The sequence below is a fragment of the Muscardinus avellanarius genome, assembly GCF_963383645.1.
Source record: "Muscardinus avellanarius genome assembly, chromosome: 12".
NCBI lineage: Eukaryota > Metazoa > Chordata > Mammalia > Rodentia > Gliridae > Muscardinus > Muscardinus avellanarius.
In genome coordinates this window covers 79983261-80007888 of record NC_137798.1, presented here as the reverse complement: position 1 = coordinate 80007888, position 24628 = coordinate 79983261, and the positions used below count along the sequence as shown (strand labels likewise).

General features: G+C 46.7%; 1 protein-coding gene across 1 annotated transcript in view; it reads right to left on the bottom strand.

Annotated features, from left to right (window-relative positions):
• Nucleotides 1-9601: 9601 nt before the first annotated feature.
• The window catches only part of BATF (basic leucine zipper ATF-like transcription factor), a gene marked incomplete at both ends in the record, with an annotated part of 28856 nt that continues 13829 nt past the window's right edge, over nucleotides 9602-24628 (bottom strand). Inside the window, one exon of the mRNA XM_080708256.1 lies at nucleotides 9602-9811. Within this exon, the coding sequence (XP_080564382.1) occupies nucleotides 9602-9811 (210 nt within the window). The remainder of the gene's footprint in view (nucleotides 9812-24628) is intronic.

Genomic DNA, 24628 nt, shown 5'->3' with positions numbered 1-24628 from the left:
TCCCCCTAGCTTTCTATTCTCTGGCAAACAAAACAAAACAAAAACAACTATAGAGAAGGTGAAAATTCTATCTAAATGGCTGATAGAATGAAAATATTAGAAAATTTGATCTAAATGGCAAACATTCTTACTAGGAGTATTTGCACTTTGATTTTAATTATCTTAACTCTTAGAAATTGAGTTCTAAGAATAGGCTATTAGGTGTCTGCCCATGCATGAAAGAGGTCATTTGTTTTCAGGAGTGTGTGTGGGATCATGTTCCATGGGCCACCAGCCATCACAAAAGATCTAATCTTTCATTCACTGTACTCAGGCAGCACTTGACACAGTTACTTTAGCACAAGAAATTTTAATACATGGTTTAAAAATCTATTAAGCTGTTAATCAAAAGATTAATGCCAGGCCAGGCGTGGTGGCGCACGCGTGTAATCCCAGCATTAGGGAGACTGAGACCGGAGGACCGCGGTTCACAGACAGCCTCAGTTGCTTAGGGAAGCCCTTTGCAAACCATTGAGACCTTGTTTCAAAATAAAGAATAAAAAATAGGGCAGGGGGTGCAACTCGAAGGTTGAATGCCTCTGGGTTTCATCCCCAGACCTGCGAGAGAGAGAGAGAGAGAGAGAGAGAGAGAGAGAGAGAGAGAGAGAGAGAGAGAAACAGAGACAGAGACAGAGACAGAGACAGACAGATTGAGATTAATGCCGGGTATGGTGCATGCCTGTAATCCCAGTACTTGGGAGGCTAAGACAAGAGGATTGCAGGTTTGAAGACAGCCTCCACAACTTAATGAGACCCTCAGCAACTTAGTAAGACCCTGTTTCAAAATAAAAAATAATATAGGACTGGGGGTGTAGCTCAGAGGTAGAATGCCCCGGTCCAATCCCCAGTACCTCCCTTCAAATCTATTAAGCTTGCATTCTAGTAAAAACTATCATGAAGCAACATACACAGCACGAATCTCCACCCTGTCCCCGACTTCGCTGTGCCCATCCTGCTCACCTTCTTGGCGTGTTGGTTTGGAGTTGACAAGGCGGCGTGGCCCCTGAGGCACAGGCTCTGCTCCACCTCAAGTGGCCTTACTGCCCTCAAGGACGAGGAGCTCCTGGGCCACTCGGTTGTGAGTAGTGAAGAGCTACTCTGCCCACCTCACTCCAGCCGGATGCTCCATGACCTGGACCAAGCTTTCCACCAGCAGCTGTGCTCCTTGAGCCTTGGAGGACTCCTGTGTTGAGGGATGAAGAACTTTCACCTAGAGGTCTACAAAGGGTTTAGGAGTATATTAGCCCCTAGTATCATATAACCCAAATTTGATGATTACATGTGCATTGTATGTATGTATATATTTCTTTGCTGTACTGGGTATTGAACCTAGGGGCATTTTATGTCTGAGCTACACTCCCAGACTGATTTTTTAATTTAATTTAATTTTTTTGTGTGTGGTACTGGGGGTGGAACCCAGAGGCTTTTCTACCTCTGGGCTATACTTCCAGACCTATTTTTATACTTTATTTGGGAACAGGGTCTCACTAAATTGCTGAGAGCCTCACTAAGTATCTGAGGCTGGCTTTGAACCGGTGCGATCCTCCTGTCTCAGCCTCCCAAGCAATTGGATTACAAGCGTGCGCCACCACGTCCAGCTTTTTTTTATTCTTTATTTTGAAACAGGGTCTAAGTTTCAGAGGAGTCTCGCTGAACTCCTAAGTAGCTGAGACTGGCTGCGAACCTGTGATCCTGTGATCCTCCTGTCCCAGCCTCTCAAGTACTGAGATTACAAGCATGCGCCACCACATCTGGCAATACATATATATTTTATAAAGGGAGGGGACGTTCATAGTTTTTCTAAGATATTCAAAACAGTCAGTGACCCTCAAATGTATGAAATAATTGGTTTAGATGGCTAATTCATTGTGTGTGTGGAACCGGGGATCGAACCAAGAAGTGGTCTACCTCTAAGCCACACCTTCAGCTTTTTGTTTTTTAAAATTTGAAACGGAATCTCCTCTCGCTGAACTCCTGAGGGTCACACTTTAAGTTGCTGAGGCTGTCCTTGAGCCTGCAAGCCTCCCGTCTCAGTCTCCCAAGCGCTGAGATTACAGACGTGTGCCACCGCACCTGGCCAATCTACCTATGTCAGGTTAAAAAAAAAATCCACTATGGAGTGTGTCACCAGGTATCCACCCACTCTATCTACCCTGTCTAGCTTTTCACCATGGGCAACCAGTTTATGTAGCATCAAATCAAATAAGGATTTTCTAACACAAAGTACGCTCTTTGGAGGCAAGCCTTGAGGACTAAACAGGAAAGTTAACAGATTAATTCTGGGCAGAACGAGGCGCAGCTCAGTGAGTCCTTCCAGCCTCCCACGAGGTTCCCCTTTTGCAACAAGATGCCAGGCACCCTTGAATTCCATGTTTCGGGTGAACTGGGCTTAGGAGAAGAGAGAAGACTTGGAAAAAGCAGCAGAAAGCTCCAGAGGTAGCAGTGGCCTCAGCCTCTCTGCCGTCTGTCCTGCGCGGGTTTCAGTTATGACTGAATCATCCGGCAGCCGCGTGTTTCGGGTTGAGGGGAATCCTGGCTGCCTCAAAGGTCAGGAAAGCCAGCCTGCTGACACAGGCCTTCTCCCTCCAGGTCTTCCCCACATCGACTTGAGTCAGCACTGGGCTGACAAAAGGTCTCGTGAGGCGGGTCCGACAGGGGAGAAGCAGGTGGCGCAAGATCGCCGGGCTGGAGTCTGAAGATCAGGGTTGGAGGCCCTGCTCTGCCAACCTGGGCAAGCCCTGCACTTGGGCAAACTGAATTGATGCCTTTGGGTGAAATTAGATGCTGCGGCTTAAGGAGGCTTCATGAATGGGACTGAGCAAGACCTACAGTGGAGGCAGAGGTTTTGCCCGAAGGGGATGGGATCAGCCTCATCTTCACAGTGAAATGCCTCCAGCGGTTGTGGATGGAAACCATATGATCCCCAGACCTATGGAGATGTGCATCATTCTGGAGATCCTGTGAAGAAGCCCAAGGAGGTGCCTGCTTGCATCTAGACGTCAAAGTTTTGTATCCAAGCTTCTGCCCAGACAAGTAATGGTTAGCTGCCAGAGGTAGATCTCAAGGGGATTAGTCCACTTTTAAGCTAGGAAGGAGTGTGGGACCGCAGAAAACCAGCAGGAAGGCTGCTCACCGCAGTTCTCTATCTGTTCACTAGGTGGCAGCACCATCCCCCAGGGTCTGGCCGCGCTCCTGAGACTTGGGAACCGCCCCAGTGTCCCCTAGCTTTAGAGACAGAAGACAAGTCTGAGTCCCATCTCCACCTTTAGCTGTGTGACCTTGGACACACCATTTAACTTCTTCTGAGTCTGTTTCTTTATCTGTACAAACAATAGTTCCTAAAATACCGTAAACAGAAAATGAAGTAACTGATCAGAGGCCGTCCCCATCGCCCCCCAGCAAGAATCTTACATGGCACAGACCCCTTCCTCCTCCATACATCACCCGATTTTGCGCCACTTTCTGTTTCCAGAGCACCCCAAGTGCTTATTACAAACAAGCATGAACATAGATGAACACTTGGGGGAGTGAGAAGGCAGAAGTGTGATTTTTTCTAGAACAAAACCAACTTTTCCCATTCTTTTCCTTCCACACATTTCTTCTTTGTTGTCTGTTTTCTACCCAGGGTATTTTTCCTTTAAGTTTACAAATATCTGCTAACCACGTGCTCTTTGCAAAGCCCTTGGCTAGCAGGGCAGTTAGGAAAGCAGAGGGAAAAGAAGGCAGAGTTGTAAGGGCACATTGGAGCGTGCCTTCCTGCTGAGGCGCTCCTAGTGCCCTCGATGCTAAGCTGATGTACAAGTGTGGTGGGCCCTGTGCAGCTGAACTGGTATTAGAATATTCAAATATTTCTATTCTGGCCCATCAACAGTCTCTGCCCAAGTGTCCCACCATGAGCCTTGCAGAGGCAAGCCTTGACTCCACCCCAGTCCATTTTGATTGGCCAGTGCCTGCCCTGCCTTTTGAATATTACCCCTGAGGCTGGTGTGTTAGCTTTGTGTTACCATAACAAAATACCTGAGAGGGACACTTAAGAATTAAAGAGATGTAGAGCCGGGCGTGGCAGCCTATAATCCCTATTCTTGGGAGGCTGAGACGGGAGGATTGCACAGGTTCAAATCCAGCCTCAGCTACTTAGTGAGGCTCTCAGCAACTTAGTGAGACCTTGTTTCCAAATAAAATATAAAATAGGTCTGGGAGTATAGCCCGGACATAGCCTCTGGGTTCTACCCCTAGTACCACAGTAAAATAAAATGAAATAAAGAATTAAAGAGATTTATTTAGCTTATAGTTTTGAGGGTTCAGGTCTGAGAAAAGGAGGCCATATATCCAAATATATATACACACACACTGAATTGAACCCAGGGCATTCTACCTTTGAGCTACACCCCTGCTTATCTATTTATTTATTTATTTATTTATTTATTTATTTATTTATTTTGTGGTACAAGGGATGGAACTCAGGGGCATTGTACCTCTGATCTACACCCCCAGCCCTATTTTTTTTAGTTTTTATTTTATCTTCCTGGAAGGGGATAAACTCAGCCACATATAAAGTGATACCATAATTAGAAACTCAGGTCAAGCATGACTGTGCCTAGGTGCCAGTCCCCTCTGTCAGTGAGAAAAAGGTAGGGGTCCTTCATGCCTTAATGTTGGCCTTCATCTACCAGCCCCTCTCTCTTTGGAATTTCTGAGTTGCTTTGGGGCACTGAAACTAGTGGGGAGAGGGGAAGAAGGGGACAAGGGCAGAGCCCATCTGTCCCCAAAAGAAGTGGTGCACCCAGCGGCCTCACCTCCTTCCCCACAGAGCCACAGCCACCGGGTGACGTTGGCTGGAGTTTTTAGAGCTGGTAAGTTTTGATCCAGCAGACAGCAACCCCCTGACCTCCGAGCTGACTCCGGCTCCCTTCCTCTCCCACCCACGCTTCTCAACCCCAGGACTGAAAAGCCGGCTTTCTCGTAATTCGCTTTGACACTCATTGGAGAGTAACAGTGCTAGTAAGAAGCAAACAGTGAGGCCGCAGGTGGAGAAGCAGACATCTCCCCAGCCCCAGGTCAAGGCCATAGATAACCACAGGGCTATATTGTGCTCCTTTCTTGTTATACAGGGCCTTCCCATAGCCTGGACTGCTTTCCTGGAAAACATTGTGTGTGTGTGTGTGTGTGTGTGTGTGTGTGTGTGTGTGTGTGTGTGTGTGTTGGTGCTAGGGATAGAATCCAGGGACATTCTACCTTCCAGCTACAACCCTAACCCTTTTTATTTTTTAGTTTCAAACAGGGTCCCACTATATTGCCGAGGTTGGACTCAAATCCATGATCCTCCTGTTTAAGCCTCCCAAGTGGTGGGATTATGGGTATGCAACTGGCTGACACAGTGTTGACCTAGATTAGAGACCTCTGCAGCACCACCCTCTGACTCATGCAAAAGAGGCCCCACTCTGGACCCCCACTTTGCAGAGACAGCCCTGGCCTCCCCTTGCTGCATCTTTTCCATGAGGCAAGGCATCCGTAGGACCAAGGATACCTGCTGCTCCAGAGCCCTCTGTGGCTTTTTAGACCAGAGCTGCAGCCTCTTCCCTGAGACTTTTCCCCAAAACAGACACTGGTATATGCACCCCGGGCCCAAGGCGGCCTAGGGATGGCTGTCTGTGGGAGTGCAGGGTGAGTGGAACCTGGGCTGGCGATCTGGTGTTTCCACCAACATGAACTTGAGGCTGCTGTGTATAGGAGGAGCCAGGGCAGGGACGAAGAGTGGGCAGGCTGCCTCTCCCCGCACTCACTGGTATGAATGTGAAATTCGGAGGCATTAAGAATTCTAAGTTCAAAGCTGGCCTTTCAGGTTGGGATGAAGTTATCTTTGCAGATGGAGAAGAGGATGTATTCTGTTAATGATTTATAAACTTGATTCATAATGTTTAAGTACTTAGATGTAGGATACGTGGCCTCTATTGGTACTCTTGCCCTAGGCCCTGCAAATGTTAGGGGCAGACCAGACCCATTACCATATTTACTTGGTCTATTGAGTATTTTAAAAATTGGGGGATTTGGCCAGGCGTGGTGGCGCACGCTTGTAATCCCCGCGCTTGGGAGGCGGAGACAGGAGGATCGAGCAGGTTCCTAGTCAGCCTCGCTGGCTTAAGAGACCCTGTTTCCAAATAAATAAAAAATATAAAATCAGTCTGGGAGTGTAGCCTGGAGGTAGAAGGGCTTCCAGGAACCCCAATAAAATAAAATAAAATAAAATAAAATAAAATAAAAATTGGGGGATTTCAGGATGGGGGTGTGGCTCGGTGGTGGAGTGCTTGTCTAGTATGTGAGAAACCCTGAGTTCAATTCCCAGCAACACACACACACACACACACACACACCTTTTAAAGATTTCATGTAGGAATTATGACTTTAGCTTTTCCTGACAACTCAAATCCTAAGATATGGCGGCTACTGCACCTGAATTCCCACATGGCCCAGGGGAGACATCTGAAGAACCGTAATACACTCACTTCTCAGTTTGCTGCACTCCCCACCACTCCCAAATGTCCCATATCCAGTGATTTCCATGTAGTTACAGTGCCTGGTAGAGGCATTCGAGCCTGGGTCCAGCGGCCCACCACCAGCCTGCAGGAGCCATTCCTGTCATGTGTAAGAGGTTGGTTTGATGCCATATCTAAGGTCAGAACAGAACGCTGGAAGTTCAAATCTTATTCACAGCTGCCTTGATTTCCCTGCTTGGAGATGAGGTCGGCGCTGGCACTTGCCCCAGCCTCAACTGTCTGCTGTCTCTGCCAGGCTGATCAGAAAGGGGAAGTGGAACTTCCTGGGGTCATTAGAAAGTGGAGAACGAAAGGGGAAGAGAAGCCCTTGCCGAGAGGTGGGGCCGGAGCACGTGAACGCTGCATTTTCAGCTCTGGCCTGAGTGTCATTCAGAGGATGCCCAGTGCAGGTCATGTGCGTTCTGCGGGGGTTTCTGGGGGAAAGTCACAGTGCTACCGCAGGGGTGGGGAGAGAAGCCTCTAACTGGAAGGGAGCCTGGCCACAAAAGACTGGGCCCTGGCAGCTCTGGCGACAAAGAAACCTGGACCCAGAGCACTGTGTTGTGGTCCTGTGAATAAAAACGAAATCTATACAAGGCAGGCCTTGTATACAAGGAGGGACTGGCCTCTTTGAGCCTTCACAGAGGGGTGGGAAAGAATGAGACCAGGTATTAGCTGCCAGAAACCAGGTCCTACAAGACACTGAGGAGCAAGATCCTCTTCGCCACACAACCCAGTCCGCACCCAGCCTCTGTGCTGGAAGAAGAGTTCAGCTTGGCCGGCTTTGCTGGGAGACCACAGGCTACATTTCTGGATTCTGCATGGAAGGAAAGCTCGAGCTCAGGCCTTCTGGGCTTCTCCCAGCCTCTGATTTATGGAGCTCTACCTAGTTTCCCCAGCCTGGACATCTGTGGGCAGGAGCTTTGCAGGGAGAGTCCCAGTGCTGGCCTTCAAGTTAGACTCCCCCTGCAGCCAGGCACAGGAAGTCAGATGGACGCCTGCTGGGAGCAGATTTTTTTTTTTTTTTCAAGCCATAGTCTGGTGAGTTGAATCCTCACCAACACCAGATCATCCCAGAGGTTAGGAAGGGTCAGAGTGGAAACCTAGGCTCAAGCCAGTCAGCCCTGCTGGCCAGCAGGCCCAGGAAGTGCTGATGCAGGGAAACTGGCCAGCTCTTTCTTCTCATCCTCCCAACATGGCTGCCGCCAGGGGAGCAGCAGACAACCACTGTCCTGCTGAAGGAACGGGGTGAGACTGGGGGTGGCTACCCAAGAGGCAGAGCCAGAAACCTGGCACAGTGATCCTTGTAGTCCAGTAGATGGCAGAGGTCATGGGTGCGTGCAAGCCCCCGGGGATGCGGCTGCCCTGGCTCTTGGGCACTGTTTTAGGTGAGGCCACCTGCAGGCGCTGAGCCTGGGGATCATTGGGGTTTGGGGGTCGTCAGAGCAGGGGAAATGAAGCACGGTTTCAGACTCTGCCAAGGCTCAGCAAAGCCTCTTACAGCTGGGCACAGCTGCAGTCTCTTCATCTGTGCTCCCTAGGGGCGGCACAGTCCCGTGCAGGACATGCAGGCCTTGTGGATCTGCAGTAGAGAGTTCCTGTGACCTTAACTACCTTCAACGTTGAGTGGGCTGCATTGCCTTTGTGTGCTGGAATACCTAGCACGGGGCCTGGCGCCTCACCCAGGGAACCTGGCTGCCTGCCTGGGTGGGGCCGCCTGGCCAGGGAGCTGTGCATGGGAGGCAATAGTGTCTTACACCTTCCATCTCTCCAGGTGGCATCTAGCACTGGGCTCCTCCCCCAAGCCGCTCACAATCTAGAAAACAGGAGGCAATGAGGAAGGCGAGGGTAGGAGGTCACAGTTGCTAGACAGCAGGCCAGAGCAAAAGCAACTCCCTTTACCAAGGCTTTCCACTCACTGGAAAAGTCCCCATATCTTGCTTACTGGAACTCCCCAGTATCATGCTTGGCACGAACCACAAGGGATCTTTAGATGACCTCTTTCCTCCCTTAACGATTCTCCACTTTCCTACCTAAAAACTATCCACAAAATTTGAACTTCCCTCCAAAATAACCTATGTAAACCCTCAGCCTATAAGTAGACACAGGCTCCATCCTTTACTGGAGACCTCCTCTGCAGGTTTCATCTCAATAAAGCTTGTTTTGCGCTCTCTCTCTCTCTCTCTCTCTCTCTCTCTCTCTCTCTCTCTCTCTCCTCTCCCCCCCCCCTCACTTCCTCCAGCCATTCAAAGGTGAAGGGATTTGGGAAGGAAAATCAAGAAGATGTCTAGAGCGGACCTGGTGGCACAGGCTTGTAATCCCAGTACTTGGGAGTTTGAGATAGGAAGATCACATTTTGCCGGCAGCCTCAGCTACTTAGTGAGGCTCTCTGCATCTTAGTGAGACCTTGTTTCAAAATAAAGAATAGAATATAGGGCTGGGAGTGTAGCTCAGAGGTAGAATGCCCCTGGGTTCCCTCCCAGTTCTGCAAAAAAAGAAAAAAAAAAATGTCTAGCGAGAGGCTTGAAGATGCTTCGAAGTGAGCCTAGCTTCCAAAACAGATTAACAAATTGTGGAAGAGAAGAAGAGGTACTGCAGTGTCCAGAGAAATTAGGGACCATTTGAGGCTCAGAAAAAGAATGTCTCACCCCACAGAATGTCGTTCCCAGGAACAGGGTAAAAGAGAGAAACTGCCTTGCCAGACGGACTTCTTTTCAAACATTTATTTAGAAAATCCATCCTTCTCTGCCCCATGTGGTTTGGGCACTTGCTTGACACCCCTCTGGGTCGGGCCTCCACCCACACCAAGGTCCAGCTCGCACCCACTGGCTGCCACCACTCGGGGAGGCCTCACGGCCCTCTGTCCACTAGAGTTTCTGCACTCAGTCCTTGTCTGGGCCTCTGCCACCAGGTGTCCAGAAGACAAGAGGGCTCTGAGTGACGCGGGCAGCCTGGCCACAGTCTGTGTACCCCTCCTGAGGCCTGCTGGATCGGGGGGGAGGAGGCTCTGCTCCCCACAGTGCAGACGCTCAGGGCTGGAAGCGAGGGGAGCTGATGTGAGGCTGGTGGAAGGCGTGGGCACTGTACACCACCTCCGGGGGTGACGGGGTGCTGGTGGCCAGCACAGAGCACAGGGGCTCATGGCTGCTCAGCACAGACGAGAAGTACTTCATCTCCTCTGTGAGCTGCTTGATCTCCTTGCGAAGGGCTGCGTTCTGTTTCTCTAGGTCTTCACTCTCCTGGCAGGGAGATGAACAGCATTAGTGATCAGTGTCAGGGAAGGCTGTGAGGCCGGCGGGGTGGGAGGGGTGCAGGGGAGAACAGATTCGGTTTTTACTAGCACGATGGGGGTAAGGGCATCAGAGAAAGTTTGTGCACATGCAATTGTGTGCAGAGGTGCATGTGTGTTTGAATGTGTGTAGAGGTGCATCCATGTAAGTACCTGTGTGTACATGTGTATGTATAGACATTAGGTCGCACTACATGTAACTGCTGATGGTGGTCTACCTTGACCGATAAAAACAGCAATTGAAAGCCAGGTGCTGTGGTGCACACCTGTAATCCCAGTACTTGGGAGGCTGAGGCAGGAGGATTACAGGTTCAAGGTCAGCATACAGGGTAATTTATCAAGAATCAGTTTCAAAATAAAAAGTAAAAAGGGCTGGAGGAAGCCAGCTGTGATGGTGCACACCTGTTAATTCCAGTACTTGAGAGGCTGAGAAAGGAGGATCACAGCTTTGAGACCGGCCTCAGCAATCTAGTGAGGGTCTCAGCAGCCTAGTGAAACTCTTTTTCAAAACAAAAATTTAAAAAGGCAGGGAGTGTAACTAGGAGGTAGAATGGCCCTGTACGTTCAATCCCAGTGCCATGAAGGAAAAAAAAAAAAAAGGCTAGAGGGATAATTCAGAGGTAGAGTGTGACCCTAGGTTCAATCTCCAGTCTCTCTCTCTCTCTCTCTCTCTCTCTCTCTCTCTCTCTCTCTCTCTCTCTCTCACACACACACACACACACACACACACACGCAAATTAGCAATTTCAAGGAGAGAAAGAAGAGATACTGATGAATGAAACTGACCACATTATGTTATGTGCTCATAGATATATAACAAGAAACCCCACTATTGTGTATGATACACCAATAAAAATAAATTAAAAATTAAACATAGCATTCTAACCAGGCATGCTGGTACACACCTGTAATGCCTGTAATCCCAGTATATGGGAGGCTGAGACAAGAGAATTGCAGGTTCAAAGTCAGCTTCAGCAACCTAGCAAGGCCCTCAGCAATCTCGTAGTGAGGCCTTGTTTCAAAATTAAAAAAAAACAACAACAAAAAACTAGGGCTGGGCTCTAGCTGGGAGGTAAAATGCTCTCAAGTTTAATCCTCAGTACTACGTACCATACACAATAAATAAATAAATAAATAAATAAATAAATAAATAAATAAATAAGCTGGGGTTATAGCTTAGAAGTAGAATACCTGGGTTCAATCCCCAGTAACACACACACACACACACACACACACACACACACACACCTCTACATAATTCAACCTTAGTCCATTTTCTGTTGCTATAGACAAATGCCTGAGGCTGGGTAACTTATATGGAACAGAGGTTTAGTTCTTTTACTGTCCCGGAGGCTTGACATGATTACAGCATCTGTGTGAAGGGCAAGCGGACAATGCAAAAGAGACCCGTGCCAAGAGAAGAGGTGCGAGTCTCTATAATAAGCCACTGGTGAGCAACCAGTCCAGTCCCTCGAGAGGGAGAAAGGCGTTAATCTCTTTTAACAGCCCCACCACCTTTCAGGCTGTTCTACTGGGGACCACACCTCCATGTTAGTTTTGCAGGGTATGAACCATGTTCAAACCATAGCAGGCCTCTCCAAGTGCACGTGCACAGGGTCTCATGAGTGTGTGTGTGCGGCTGGCAGGCTGGAGCCTGGGAAGTGGGGAGCAGTGTGATCGTCTGCCACACTCTTCTGTCCACTGTTATACCGCGTGCTTCCCAAGTGCTCCTGGCATTTGCATTCAGTCTTACAAAGAGAGTCCATGGCTAATCGTCTTCTTCACCAGGATGCTAGAACACTTAGGGTCTTTATAAACATTCAGGGACCAAAGACTTGCATGGCATGCTATTCTAATTCCTCTACAGTACAGTAACCCCTCCTCCACCCATCCTCAGGGAATATGTTCCAGAAACCCAATATATACTATGTTTAGTACCCAATAGTTCTATAGTAGTATATATAGTATCCGATATACACTGTTTTTTCCTATGTGTGTGTGTATATAGATATATATATGCCTATGATAAAGTCATTTATAAATTAGGCACAGTTAGAGATGAACAATAATAACAATAAAATAGAACAATCATAACAATGTACTTTAATAAGTTATTTAAAACTTATGAGTTATTTCTGGAATTTTCCATGTAACATTTTCAGACCGCAGTTGACAGGGTTAACTAAAACCACAGAGTGAAACCTTATATAAGGGGACTCCTGTACTCCCTCCGTGTGTATGAAGTCTGTGTAGAAACATAGAACCCTTTGTCCAGAGAAACCTTCTTCCCTGCTGCTCGGGGAAAATACCAGATATGTGCGAATCGGGAAAATCCAGAGCAAGGAGCACTGGTTTCTGAGCACATCATTTTAAAGTCAACAATTGCACCCTGGTAATTACAGTTACTGAAAAACAATCTCACCTTCAGAAAGCCCAGAGGATGCGTTTCCGATTTGATTTTATGGTTCACATTCCGTGACTCAATCAAACAGACCTTCTCTGCTAACTAAGCCCACCAAGGAAGGGGAACTGCCACTGGAGATGCAAATATATTACACTTCGGTTTGAAAAGACAACAACCTGATAATTGGAGACTAGGTCTTATTTCTAGTTCTACTCGGTTTAAGTCGGCATTTCCAGAACTTGTCACCTCATCAAAATTAATTTGAGGGAGTACTAAAAAACACAGATAGCTCCAACTCTTCCAGACATCTAGAGATTGGGATGGTTTTTATTTGGGGGGGGGTGGGTAGAAGTCTGGAAATCAGAGTTTTAAACAACTGTTCCAGGTCATTCTAATAACTAGGCAAGTTTGAAAATCTAGGTCAAGCTGGGCGTGGTGGCACATGCTTGAAATCTCAGTACTTGGGAGGCTGAGACAGGAGGATTGCTGCTTTGTGGACAGCCTCAGCTACTTACTGAGGTACTCTGTAATTTAGTGAGACCCTGTTTCAAAATAAAGAATAAAAAAAAATAGGGTTGGGGGTATAGGTTGGAGGTAGAATGTCTCTGGGTTTAATCCCCAGGACTGCAAAACAAACAAACAAAAAAACAAACAACCCCCAAAAAAGCCTAGGAGCCAGATGTGGTGGTGCACACTTATAATCCCAGTACTTGGGAGGCTGAGACAGGAGGATTGCAGGTTCCTAGGCAGCCTCAGCTACTTAGTGAGTCCTCTGTAACTTAGTGAAACCCTGTTTCAAAATAAATAAGAAATAGGGCTAGGGGTATAGCTTGGAGGTAGAATGCCCCTGGATTCAATCCCAAGTACCACACACACATAAAAAGCCTAGGTCAAATATGGTAGTGCATGTATTGAAGGTGCCAGGTTAGCTGGATGTGGAGGTACAGTCCTGTAATTCGGTTCATGGGAGGCTGAGACGGGAGGATTGCAGGCTCCAGGCCAGCCTTAGCAACTTAGTGAGACACTTAGTAACTAAACAAAACCCTGTTTCAAAATAAAAAGGGATGGGGGTGTAGCTTGGATGGAGAATGCTCCTGCATTCGGTCCTCAGCCCCACCCCCCAAAAAAAAGTACCTATTTAAGTTCCTGGCACATCTGATGGACTCAAATGTTTGTTGACTGATAATATCAATTGACTGGCATGAAGAAGTTGACTCAAAATATATGGTGGGTGGTGAGCAGATGTGAATAACTTGACATTTAAAATTTGCCCTGAGTAACTAACTCATCAGGAGCATGAGCCACAGGCGAACAGGAGCCGGACGGGATTTGTCACGACTGCCAATCATCTGAACCCAGGTACTCCAGGGGTGTCTTTCTGGTTGGTTGGTTGTCTATTTGTTTTTGTGGTTCTAGGGATTGAACCCAGGTGCATTCCTACCCTCAGAGCTACACCCCCAGCTCTATTTTTTATTCTGTAACAAGGGTCTCACTAAGTTGCAGAGGGCCTCAGTGAATTGCTGAGGCTGACCACGAACTTGTAATCCTCCTGTTTCAGACTCCCAAGGACTGGGAGTACAGGTGTGCGCCACTGCGCCCGGTTCTCCATCCATTATGAACCCGCTCGGCCTCAGCCTGACATTTCCCGAACCTAGAAGATCTAGGCTCTTAACTAGAAAATGTGCCTGGGTCACTGCAAAGCCAACTCCTGCCTCTAGAAGTTGAGGGTGGGTGGATACTGACTCCCTTGGTTTTAACCATTTGGTGGCTGGTATATCCCAGAAGGAGGTCAGAGGCCCTTTACACAAAGGTAAGATAGAGCAACGAGATGAGTGTTGCTAAGACAGGAACTTGGGGCCGGGAGCCCTGGCCCCTTCCCTGAGCCCTGCCCTCGCCCCCTCTGAGAATTTCCACTGGTAACAACATTTACTGTAAGTTTGGTGCTCCGAAGAGCCTGGGCAAACCCCAAGACTAGACAGAGGGGCGGGGCGGCAGGCCGGCTCTGACCTTCTCCTGCCCTAGAGGCAGCGGCTTTGGGCTCTGCCTCTTTTTTGGGAAGTGACAGCAGGGCTTTCCTCCCTCCCTCCAAGCTTCTCTCTTGCTGTCTCGCTGTCTCCTCCGTCCCTCACCCCTGCAGATCCCAGAGCTCTAGAAGGCATGTGTAACCGCTGCCTCTAACCAGAAAACAACCACTAGAAACTTGTCGGCCTTGGGAAGCCAGGTTGCTTCCTGCTAGAGCCCCAGGCTGAGCGGCCCCAGGCTGAGCAGCCAGCCCGACACAGGGCCGAGGTGGGGGTGAGGGGAGACTTCCCTTGCAGGAGGAAGTGGTCTATCTGGGGTCTTGTCCTTCCTGCTGTGGCTCAGTCCACGCTAACCCTCTTTGGCGTGGCCATACCCTGGAAAGGGTCAATGGCCGTGGTGGACCTGGGAGCATCGTTCATCCAAAGGGATGACAGTCACAAACCCTGACTTCTCCATGGGGGCAGGAACCTAAAACTCAGAGAGGGGGAGAGGTGTTGGGGTGTAGGAAGGAGATTTGGTGAGCAGTGAACCTGGCCCTGGGCAGCTCTATTACCAGCTCTATTACCTTTGGGGATTTGTTTAGGTCTGCAGGGCTCCTCACATGACCCTCCGAGATGTATACAGAAAGCCAGCACCGTCACAATCCCCCCATCTGTACACAAAGCTGACCCAACCCCTGGGACAAACCCATCCCACAGACACCCAGAATAAGCACCAGCCCCTGGCCACAGCTACTGGGAGAAAGTGCTAGGGGATTCGCCTCAAGACGCCTCAAGACGGGTGTGTGTTCAAGGTCACACAGGAAATTGCAGCACCACTATTTGAATTGAGGCAGCCTAGCCTCAAAGTCCGTGCCCTCTCTCCTCTCTGGACTTTGAAGTCTGCCTAAATATGATGAAATCATTTGATAATCATCTCTTGTCTCTCTCGGGGATGCCAGCATCTCGGCGTGGTTAACTTTCCAATTTCATCTCCCATCTTCCCTCTTCCCACCTCATGCAATTCCAGATGCTAATGTTTACAATTCATCCTCACCTGCGGGGTCACCTGATACCACTTCTATCTTGAACCACGAGCAGTTTGGGGGTGGCAAAGGAGGAGGCATGGGAACGCTCTGGGAAATCCCCTCTTGGAGGGGCTGAAGAGGGGTCACTCAAAGAGCTCTCAAGTGAGGGGGAATCCCCAGGCAGTTCCCTTACCCCAGGCAGCCGAGTTGGGACAGAGACTACGGACAGGCTGGCATTTCCAGCTGGGCTCTACCCCAGGCCCTCGCAGGGACTCTCCAGGAGCCTTGAGCAGAGCTTGGTCCTCCTCCATGCCAGCTCCAGATCAGCACCTTGACCTTCTCCTTGATTTTATTTATGTATTTATTTATTTATTTATTATTTTTATTTTTATTTATTTATTTTATTTTTATTTTTAGTGTGTGTGTGTGTGTGTGTGTGTGTGTGTGTGTGTGTGGTACTGGGGATAGAATCCAGGGTCATTCTACCTTCGAACTATACCCCCATCCCTATTTTTTTATTTTTTTGAAACAAGTTTTCACTGAGTTGCAAAGAGCCTCACTAAGTAGCTGAGGCTGTCCTCAAACCACGATCCTCCTGTCTCAGCTTCCCAAATGCTGGGATTACAAGTGTGCGCCACCACGCCCGGCTCCTTGTATTTTCGAATCATGATTTCCAGAAGGGCGAAGATAAGTCCCTGAGTGTGTCCTCCTCAACAGAACGTGCAGCTATTTATTAGTAAGGTGACCTTTAAGCTCACACTTATACTCGAGTGATTGGTATTTGAAGTGTACCCTTCATACCCAACTACATGTTCAGTCTCCAGTAGGGTTCCCTGTGTTCCACCAGCCCTTGTATCACATGCACACAGAGGAAGGAGCCCACCATTCCCAGGCCAGGTTTTGAGTCGAAAGCCTTCCGCGCAGCGGGAAGATCTATGCCTGTATCTCTCACCATTCCTGGGACAGTGAGCCCCAAGCCCTCCCTCTCACGCAAGGGGAGAAGAGGAATTGCCAGACCACGGGGTCTGCACTGAATGATGTGCATGTGTGTAGGAATCTCCACTCTTGGGCCTTAACCAAACATTAGCCCTGCCTTCAGTCCCTGTCTAGAATCGCCGGGTTAAAACACTGTCACTTGTTCCTTGGCTTTCAAGATTATAATCACATTGACTCAAAATGTGAAAAACACTGTAGGTTGGCTCCCTCAGCATCCATCCTGAACCCCCTCCCTTGCCTGTCTCCAGAGAGACTGGGAAAAGAATCACTCAACTACCAAGCTTCCTTTGCAGCTAGGGGTGATCATGTGACAGAATTCTGACCAATGAGATAGAAACAAAAGTGTGGGGAAGGGGTGGCGAAACTTCTCACTAAAAAGGCAAAACCTTGCAAGGTCAAAAGGCCACCCTCCCTCCACACAGATTGGAGTCTGGAAGTTCGCCAGCCATATTGCATGCTCGAGGAAGAGAGCCACACACCGATGCTGGCTGTGCAGCCTGGGGGGCTTGCCTCTCCCTTGCGCTAGCCTGGTCTATCTGCTTCTGAACTTCTTGTTCTGTCAGAGGAGCAAACGTGACTTGGTGATGCCCCCAGCTGATGGCGTGCCTGTACTCGCAGCTGAATGCAATAGTGACTGGTCCCTCCAGTAAGGAGGGTTACCCGCAGCAAGCCCGGTTTGGGAAAGCAGATAACAATGAGATGACTGATAATTGCCATTAAAGCAAAGATTTGAAGTGTCTGCTTTGTTTTAAGCTATCAGGCTGTTGGAATAGAGTATCTAGGACTATATCCATACAATTTGCCCTCGCTGTACACATTCTACCATGAGTGTCTGACGGGCGTCCAAGGTCCTGGTCATGATTCTCACTTCTGTCTGCATGCTGCCGTCACCTGGAGAACTGTAAATAGTATCTCTCTCTCTCTCTCTCTCTCTCTCTCTCTCTCTCTCTCTCTCTCTCTCTCTCCTTTTCACTTTTTATTTTTTTATTTTTTACTGGAGATTGGACCCAGGGGTATTGTCCCAGCCCTATATATTTTAAAACAGGGTCTTAGCCAGGTGTGGTGACACACGCTTGTAATCTCCGCACTTGGGAGGCTGAGACAGGAGGATCACAAAGGTTCAAAGCCAGCCTCTGCTACTTAGTGAGGTTCTCAGCAACTTAGTGAGACCTTGTTTCCAAATAAAGTATAAAGTAGGTCTGGGAGTGTAGGCTGGAGGTAGAAAAGCCCCTGGGTTCCACCCTCAGTACCACAAAAATACAATCAAACAAAGAAAAAAAACCAGTGTCTTTGCTAAGAGCCTCACTAAGTTGCTGATATTGGCCTCTAACCTCCCAAGGATTATATGCATGCACCGCTATGCCCAACTACTTAATCTGTTTTATTAAGTATATTTTAAAATCATATAAAGTATAAATATAAGGAATTTTTAAAAAGTTGGAAATATTTCTAAGTTAATTTCTTTTTCTAAAAGAAAATGCCTATTGAGGCACTTTTATATTTGGTGAAAACAATTTCTATTGCCCAGGACAGTTCATTCTTTTTTGTTTTGTTTTGTGGTATTGGGGATTGAGCCCAAGGGCATTCTGCCTCCGAGCTACACCCCCAGCCATTTTTATTTTGAAACAGGGTTTTGCTAGTTTTCTGAGAGTCTTACTACTTGCTGAGGCTGTCCTTGAACCTGCGATAGCCTTCAGGATAGTTCACTCTTAGGAAGGAAAGGCAAGAGGTGGGGCTCTGCTCAGATAACTTGATTGAAACTTCTCAAATTAGCTCCCTTTTGGCTTGTGGAGTCCCATGAGGATAGGGAGCTACTACTGTTGTCACTGTGTTGTCCTCATTTACAAGGAAAGGGCCTGACACATGCTAAGTGTTCAGTAATGTCCTGCTACTTGAGTGCCAATTTGGAACCTGTAATAATTAACAAAATCTGAGAAGTGTCTATGAAGATAGTCTACCAAGTAAACATGAGATATCCATGAGAGTTCTGAAGAAGTACCTAGCCCAACATTCAAGTACTTTCATAGCTCAAGATAGTGACAAAGGTATCTCAGAGATTTATTTCTTTTTTAAAAGCCCTGCCATCTGGGAGCATCTGAATCACACCACTTGCAGAACTCTGCATGCGATTTCCCAGGCTCGTATTTGACCTTCCCCATCCACAGCACACCAAGGAAACAGGCAGTTGTGATGAAGAGTCAAGACAGAGGAACAATTGTCCCTTAAGTTTTTATAAGCCACCAGGAAGAAGGGCATATGCATTCATATATGAGAATATATTGCAATCATTTATAGGAAGAGGCCAGGCCCTCTGCATTCAAACAAATCAAAGGCAGATTGCCTACATTGCATCTTTAAGCCTGCTTTTCTTCCTGATGCAGAAGAAAAAAATACGATGCTTTGTTTTTGCATTTGCTCTCATTTAAACCCTCGTCCATCCAGCTCAATTGAGGTGCTCTTGCACCCCATTTTGTGATCAGAATTTAGGTTCAGAGAAATCCTCCACACAAGATTAGAATTATTTTTGAGCCCCTTGCCCTGCCTCCCGCCACTCCAGCTCGCGGCCCTCGTGAGGAGCTCCTACTCCCACGGTCCTGCTCGCCAGACATCTCGGGCATCTCACTCTGGGCTTGGCCTCAGGGCCTGCACAGGCCAGCTCCCCAGACCCTCCCAGCCTCCTCTATGATTGGCATTCCATCTCCCAGGTCAGGATGTCAGGGCCTCAGGTTGGCCTTTGCTGCTCACTCCCCCTCCCTCACCCCTGCCTTAGTCCCTTTCAACAGAGCAATATTTGATTTTCTTTGAAGCACTGTTCACACTGTGTGATTAGTGTGTTCCTTTATTTGTCTGTTTTCCAGACTCTGGACTGAATGTAAGGTCTGTGAAATTGGGGACACAGTCTGCCTTGTCACTGCGATATTCTCAGTGCCTAGAACAGCCCGTACCTGCACAGAGGGAGACGACAAATGCTTGTTGAATAGATGAATCATTTCTGCTGACATGGGCTCCAGTACTGGGAATATGGGTTCTGTTTAGATAATGTCCTGCAGCATCCGCCCTCTCTGTGAATGGTAAGGCATGCTCTTGCACCAGCTAAAGACCCAAAAATTATTCGAGCTACAGGGGCCTCAGTTGCTGACAACAGCTTTTTTGGCCCTAGGAATTTTGGCTCTTAGCCTGACTCTGAACATCATTTCCTTTGTGAATTTATTTTTGAAAGAGGATCTCACTAAGTTGTTGAAGGTCTCACTACATTGCAAAGGCTGGCCTCAAACTTGCAATCTTCTGTCTCCACCTCCCAAGTCCTGGGATTGCAGGTGTGCGCCACTGCACCGGGCTCCTTTGACGTTTCATGAGTGCACTAGATCCTTCCTTGGTGCCCCTAAGTCTAGGATGACCAGATGTCTCCTGAGGCTGTCCCACTTCATGCCCGCTGTCCTGGTGTAATGTTTATTAGTGCTCTTTCTTCATTTTCCAATTTGGAGGCTAATTGTAAGGTCTCCTACCAAAACCTGACTCCAAATTCTAGCTCATGATATCCTCTCTGTCCTCTTGCTCAATTCCTTCCAGAGTTCCCTTAGTTATCTATTTGACCACTTTCTTCTTTTTAAAATAAAAGCTCACAGTATAGCTACATTGAATATAGGCTTTAAAAAATTAAAGCACGGTCCAGTCCCCTAACATACCTATTTTAATTCAAACATACTGTAATCTTATCATTTTAAACAAGCATGCATACTTTTATAAAATCTCAACCACAGTATACATACAATTTGTGCTTGGCTTTCGGTCATGACTCTGGCATAGCTACACAGTCACTATCAGTATTATTTTTAGTGGCTTCTCCATCACATTGATGACCCACAGGTTACTTACGATGGCCTTCTAATGTTGAGTTTTTGGTTGCTATCAAAATGTCACCATTATAAATAATGTGAGAAAAAAACACCTTGATGCATACTGGTTTTGTCTTTGTTCAGTTATTTCCTAGGATAAATTCCTAGGAGAGAGATTAGCAGGGCAAAGGGCAAGTCAGTCTTTCAGTTTGTGGTAAGCATTGCTGTAAAAGCAAGGTGTACACATACAGTGTCTCTTGCACTGAATACTATATCAATTTCACTACAACTTGTGAAATTTTTTTTATGGTACTAGGGATGAAACCCAGGGGCATTCTACCTCCGAGCTACACCCCCAGCCCTATTTTTTATTCTTTACTTTGAAACAAGGTCTCACTAAGTTGCAGAGGGCCTCACTAAGTAGCTGAGACTGTCCACAAACTGTGATCCTCCTGTCTCAGCCCCCCAAAGTACTGGGATTACAAAGCGTGCTCCACCATGCCCAGCTCAACTTGAGAAATTTTATTTTATTACATTTTTTGTGGTACTTGGGATTGAACCCAGGGGCATTCTACCTATGGGCTACACCCCCAGCCCTATTTTTTTTTATTATTTTGAAACAGGGTCTCAATAGTTGCTGAGGGCTTTACTAAATTGCTGAGGCTATCCTAGAACCTGTGGTCCTCCTGTCTCAGCTTCCCAAGTATTGAGATTACAGGCATGTGCCACACAAGTTGTGTAATTTTACTACTACAGTACCTACAGCAAGCCATACCTGGCACAAAGGATCATTTAAGTGTTAAAAAAAAAATGAAGGTATTGGGGATTAAACTCAGGGGCATTCTATTCCCACGCTATACCCTTTTTATCTTTTTATTTTAAAACAAGGTCTTACTAAGTTGCTGAGGTTGGCTTTGAACCTGTAATCCTCTTGTCTCAGCCCCCAAATATTAGTATTACAGGTATGGGTCACCATGCCTGGATCCTAACCCTTTTCTATTTTTATTTATTTATTTTTTGTGGTACTGGGGATGGAACCCAGGGGCTTTCTACTTCCAATCTTTAAAACAAGATCTTGCTATGTTTCTGAGAGGAATCATACTAAATTGCTGAGGCTGGCCTTGAACCGGTGATTCTTCTGTCTCAGCTTCCCAAGTACTGGCATTACAGGTTTGCAAGTATACCATCATGCCCAGCTCAGTTTAAATAATAATTGCCCAGGAATTTTAAATAATTTATTTTTGCCAACTAGCTTTGTGAAGGTGTTGTAACTTCATGCTAGTGTTATAAGTGATAACTTAAAACTAAGAAGCTAAGGAAGAAGATCAACTTTCCCAGTGTCTGCCTCAGTGTAGTCACTTATCCCCCCAGGGGACATTTGGCCAGTTCTGAAAATGTTTTTGGTTGTCATCACTGGGGAGGGGGTCCCACTGGCATCTGTTGGGTAGACTGTAGTTTATATTTCACAATACACAGAATAATGCACACACACACAAACACACACACACACACACACACACACACACACACCCCAAAGAATTATTGTACTCAAACGTCAATAGTGCCCAGGTTGAGAAACCCTGCCTTAGTGTCTATCACTGTGGTAATCAGAATACAAAATTAGCTCATTTTCATTTTGAAAGGGAAATTGTTGCTTAAGCTTTCTGTTTGTAGCCTCTGCCCACTTACTGATTGGAGTCTTGATGTTTTTCTTTAAAAGATGTTCTTTCTTAGTATAAACATTAAATATTCATCTATTTAATTCAAAGCAAATATTTTCCCCCAAAATGTCACTGTCCTTTTAATTTTGGGTTACTACTTTAACACCTCTTTTAAACAAAGAAATGTTTAAACAACAACTCCCATCGACCTCGAACTTTTTCTAGTCTCTTGCTATTTGTTTGTGTCTGGAGCTGGTCAGAGCCTGGATCGTCCAGACGTTCTGATTAATGGCCTACTTCTCAGCGTAGCTTTTGCAAACAAATATACAGGAGCCAGATGTGGTTGTACACATCTGTAAATTCATTACTAGGGAGGCTGAGACAGGATGACAAGTTGGAGGCCAACCTTAGCAGCCTAGCAAGACCCTTGTAAACTTAGTGAGATCAAAATTAAAAATAAAAAGAGCTGGGAGTGTAGCTCAGAGGTATCTTGCCCCTGAGTTCAATCATCAATACCAAACAAACAACAACAACAACAAAAAAAAAACATGGATGAGATCCGCATCCCATGGATGGGATCTACATCACTTGCATAGCAAAGTTCTGTTCAGCAAAATGGAACAAGACACAAGCAGACTGGTAGGGAGGCCAGAGGTCTGGGTTCTTGGGTGTCTTAGAGAAAGACAACAGCTTCCTTATTGGTAACATGATAGGTTGCCCTAAGAGGTCTCTAAGTTTCTTTTTAATACTGTACTTCTGCAAACAAAGTAATGTGACCATGATAATTATTATTCCTCCCACCCCAAAGCCACCAGGTGGACCCTTGATGAGATCCTGTACTGATATCCCACAATCTGAAGAGGCCTCTGTCCTGTGGACCCAACCCATCCCCCTGGGAAGCAGGGACCAGACTGAGTCTGCAGAAGAGACTAAGCAAACCTCCCAGCAGCCCAGCCAGGCTCTGGCAAGGCTCCTGCTGTTCTCAAGAGAAGAAGCCTATGTGCTGTTGAGGGAGGCATCCTGAAGACATCTGCAGAACGGCAGCTGTCAGCGTGCCCTGGGACCAGACTCCTGTTCTGCTGGCCTCAGACCAGTCCTTTGCAATGCGCTTCCAAAACCTAACATGCTCATCTGTCCTGGGGGGAATAAGCATGGGCATGTTCCCCCCTCTCCCCAAAAATCACTTTTTTAGACTGCTTCTGATTCTTAAAATGGAACACATCGATCATAATTTTAAGAATGCAGAAAAGTACCAGGAGCAAGTAGACTGCTGAAACTCAACCACTGGACAACAAGCTCTAGTAGCATTTCAGAGAATATCCTTCCAGATTGCTCTTTACACATGCAACCGTTTACACATGCAACCCCAAACCATAGATTTTATATTAACAAGATTATTCTCTGCATACTCTTTGTAATTTGCTTTTCTCACTTAATGCTATCCCATTGACATCTTTCTAAGTTGATAAATACAGGTCTTCATAGTCATTTCTTTTGTATATGTGTGGTACTGGGGATTAAACCCAGGGACATTTTACCTCTGAGCTATACCCCACCCTCACCCTATTTTATTTATTTATTATTTATTATTTATTTATTTATTTATTTTGTGGTACTGGGCATGGAACCCTTCTACCTCCGGGCTACACTCCCAGACCTATTTTACATTTTTATTTTGAAACAGGTTCTCTCTAAGTTGCTGAGTCTCGCTAAGTTGCCAACGCTGGCTACAAACCTGTGATCCTCCTGTTTCAGCCTCCCAAGTACTGGTATTACAGGTGTGTGTGTACCACCAGGACCAGCTTACATAGTCATTTTTAATGCCAGCATAACAGTCTATTGTATAAATATATCCTACTATACTTAATGCCTTGTTATTAACTACCTGGTTTTAAAGTATTGATAAAGTGTTTGCCATTAACAAATACTGATGAATTGAGCATCCTTATAATCAATTTTGCTTCAAACATGTATAAGTAGAATTACTGTTTCAAAGGTTAATGTTTGGCCGGGCGTGGTGGCGCACGCTTATAATCCCCGCGCTTGGGAGGCAGAGACAGGAGGATCGCGCAGGTTCGAAGCCAGTCGCGCGCGCTGGCTTAGGAGACCCTGTTTCCAAATAAAAATGTAAAAATAGGTCTGGGAGTGTAGCCCGGAGGTAGAAGGGCTTCCAGGAACCCCAGTACCAAAAAAAAAAAAAAAAAAAAAGGTTAATGTTTATTACTCTGCATCCTTCCCCCTAAATGGTTTCAATTTATATATTTATAGAAATATCTTTTCTTTCTTGACTAGGTTTATTAGCTGATTGGGAAAAACATAAATTTGGGGGAACTTTGTTTTTTGTTTTTATGGTTTTTTTTTTTTTTTTGGTGGTACTGGGGTTCCTGGAAGCCCTTCTACCTCCGGGCTACACTCCAGACCTATTTTTTTATATATATTTTTATTTGAAAACAGGGTCTCTTAAGCCAGCGCGGCTGGCTTCGAACCTGCGTGATCCTCCTGTCTCCGCCTCCCAAGCGCGGGGATTACAAGCGTGCGCCACCACGCCCGGCAAGAGAACTTTGTTTTTAAAAAAAGAAAAAAACTCAAGAAGCGATTTAAGGAAAATAATAGGGAAAATAAATACATTTTTGCTGGGCACAATGGCACAAGCCTGTAATCCTAGTGCTTGGGAGACTGAGATGGAAATATCATAGATTCAAGGCCAGCCTCTGCAACTTAGAAAGTAAAAAAAATAAAAATAAAAAGGGCTAGGGGTATAGCTCAGTGGTATATCATCCCAGGTTCAAGCTCCACTACCACAAGAAAGGAAACACATCTTCACACAAGCTTAGAGAAAGAC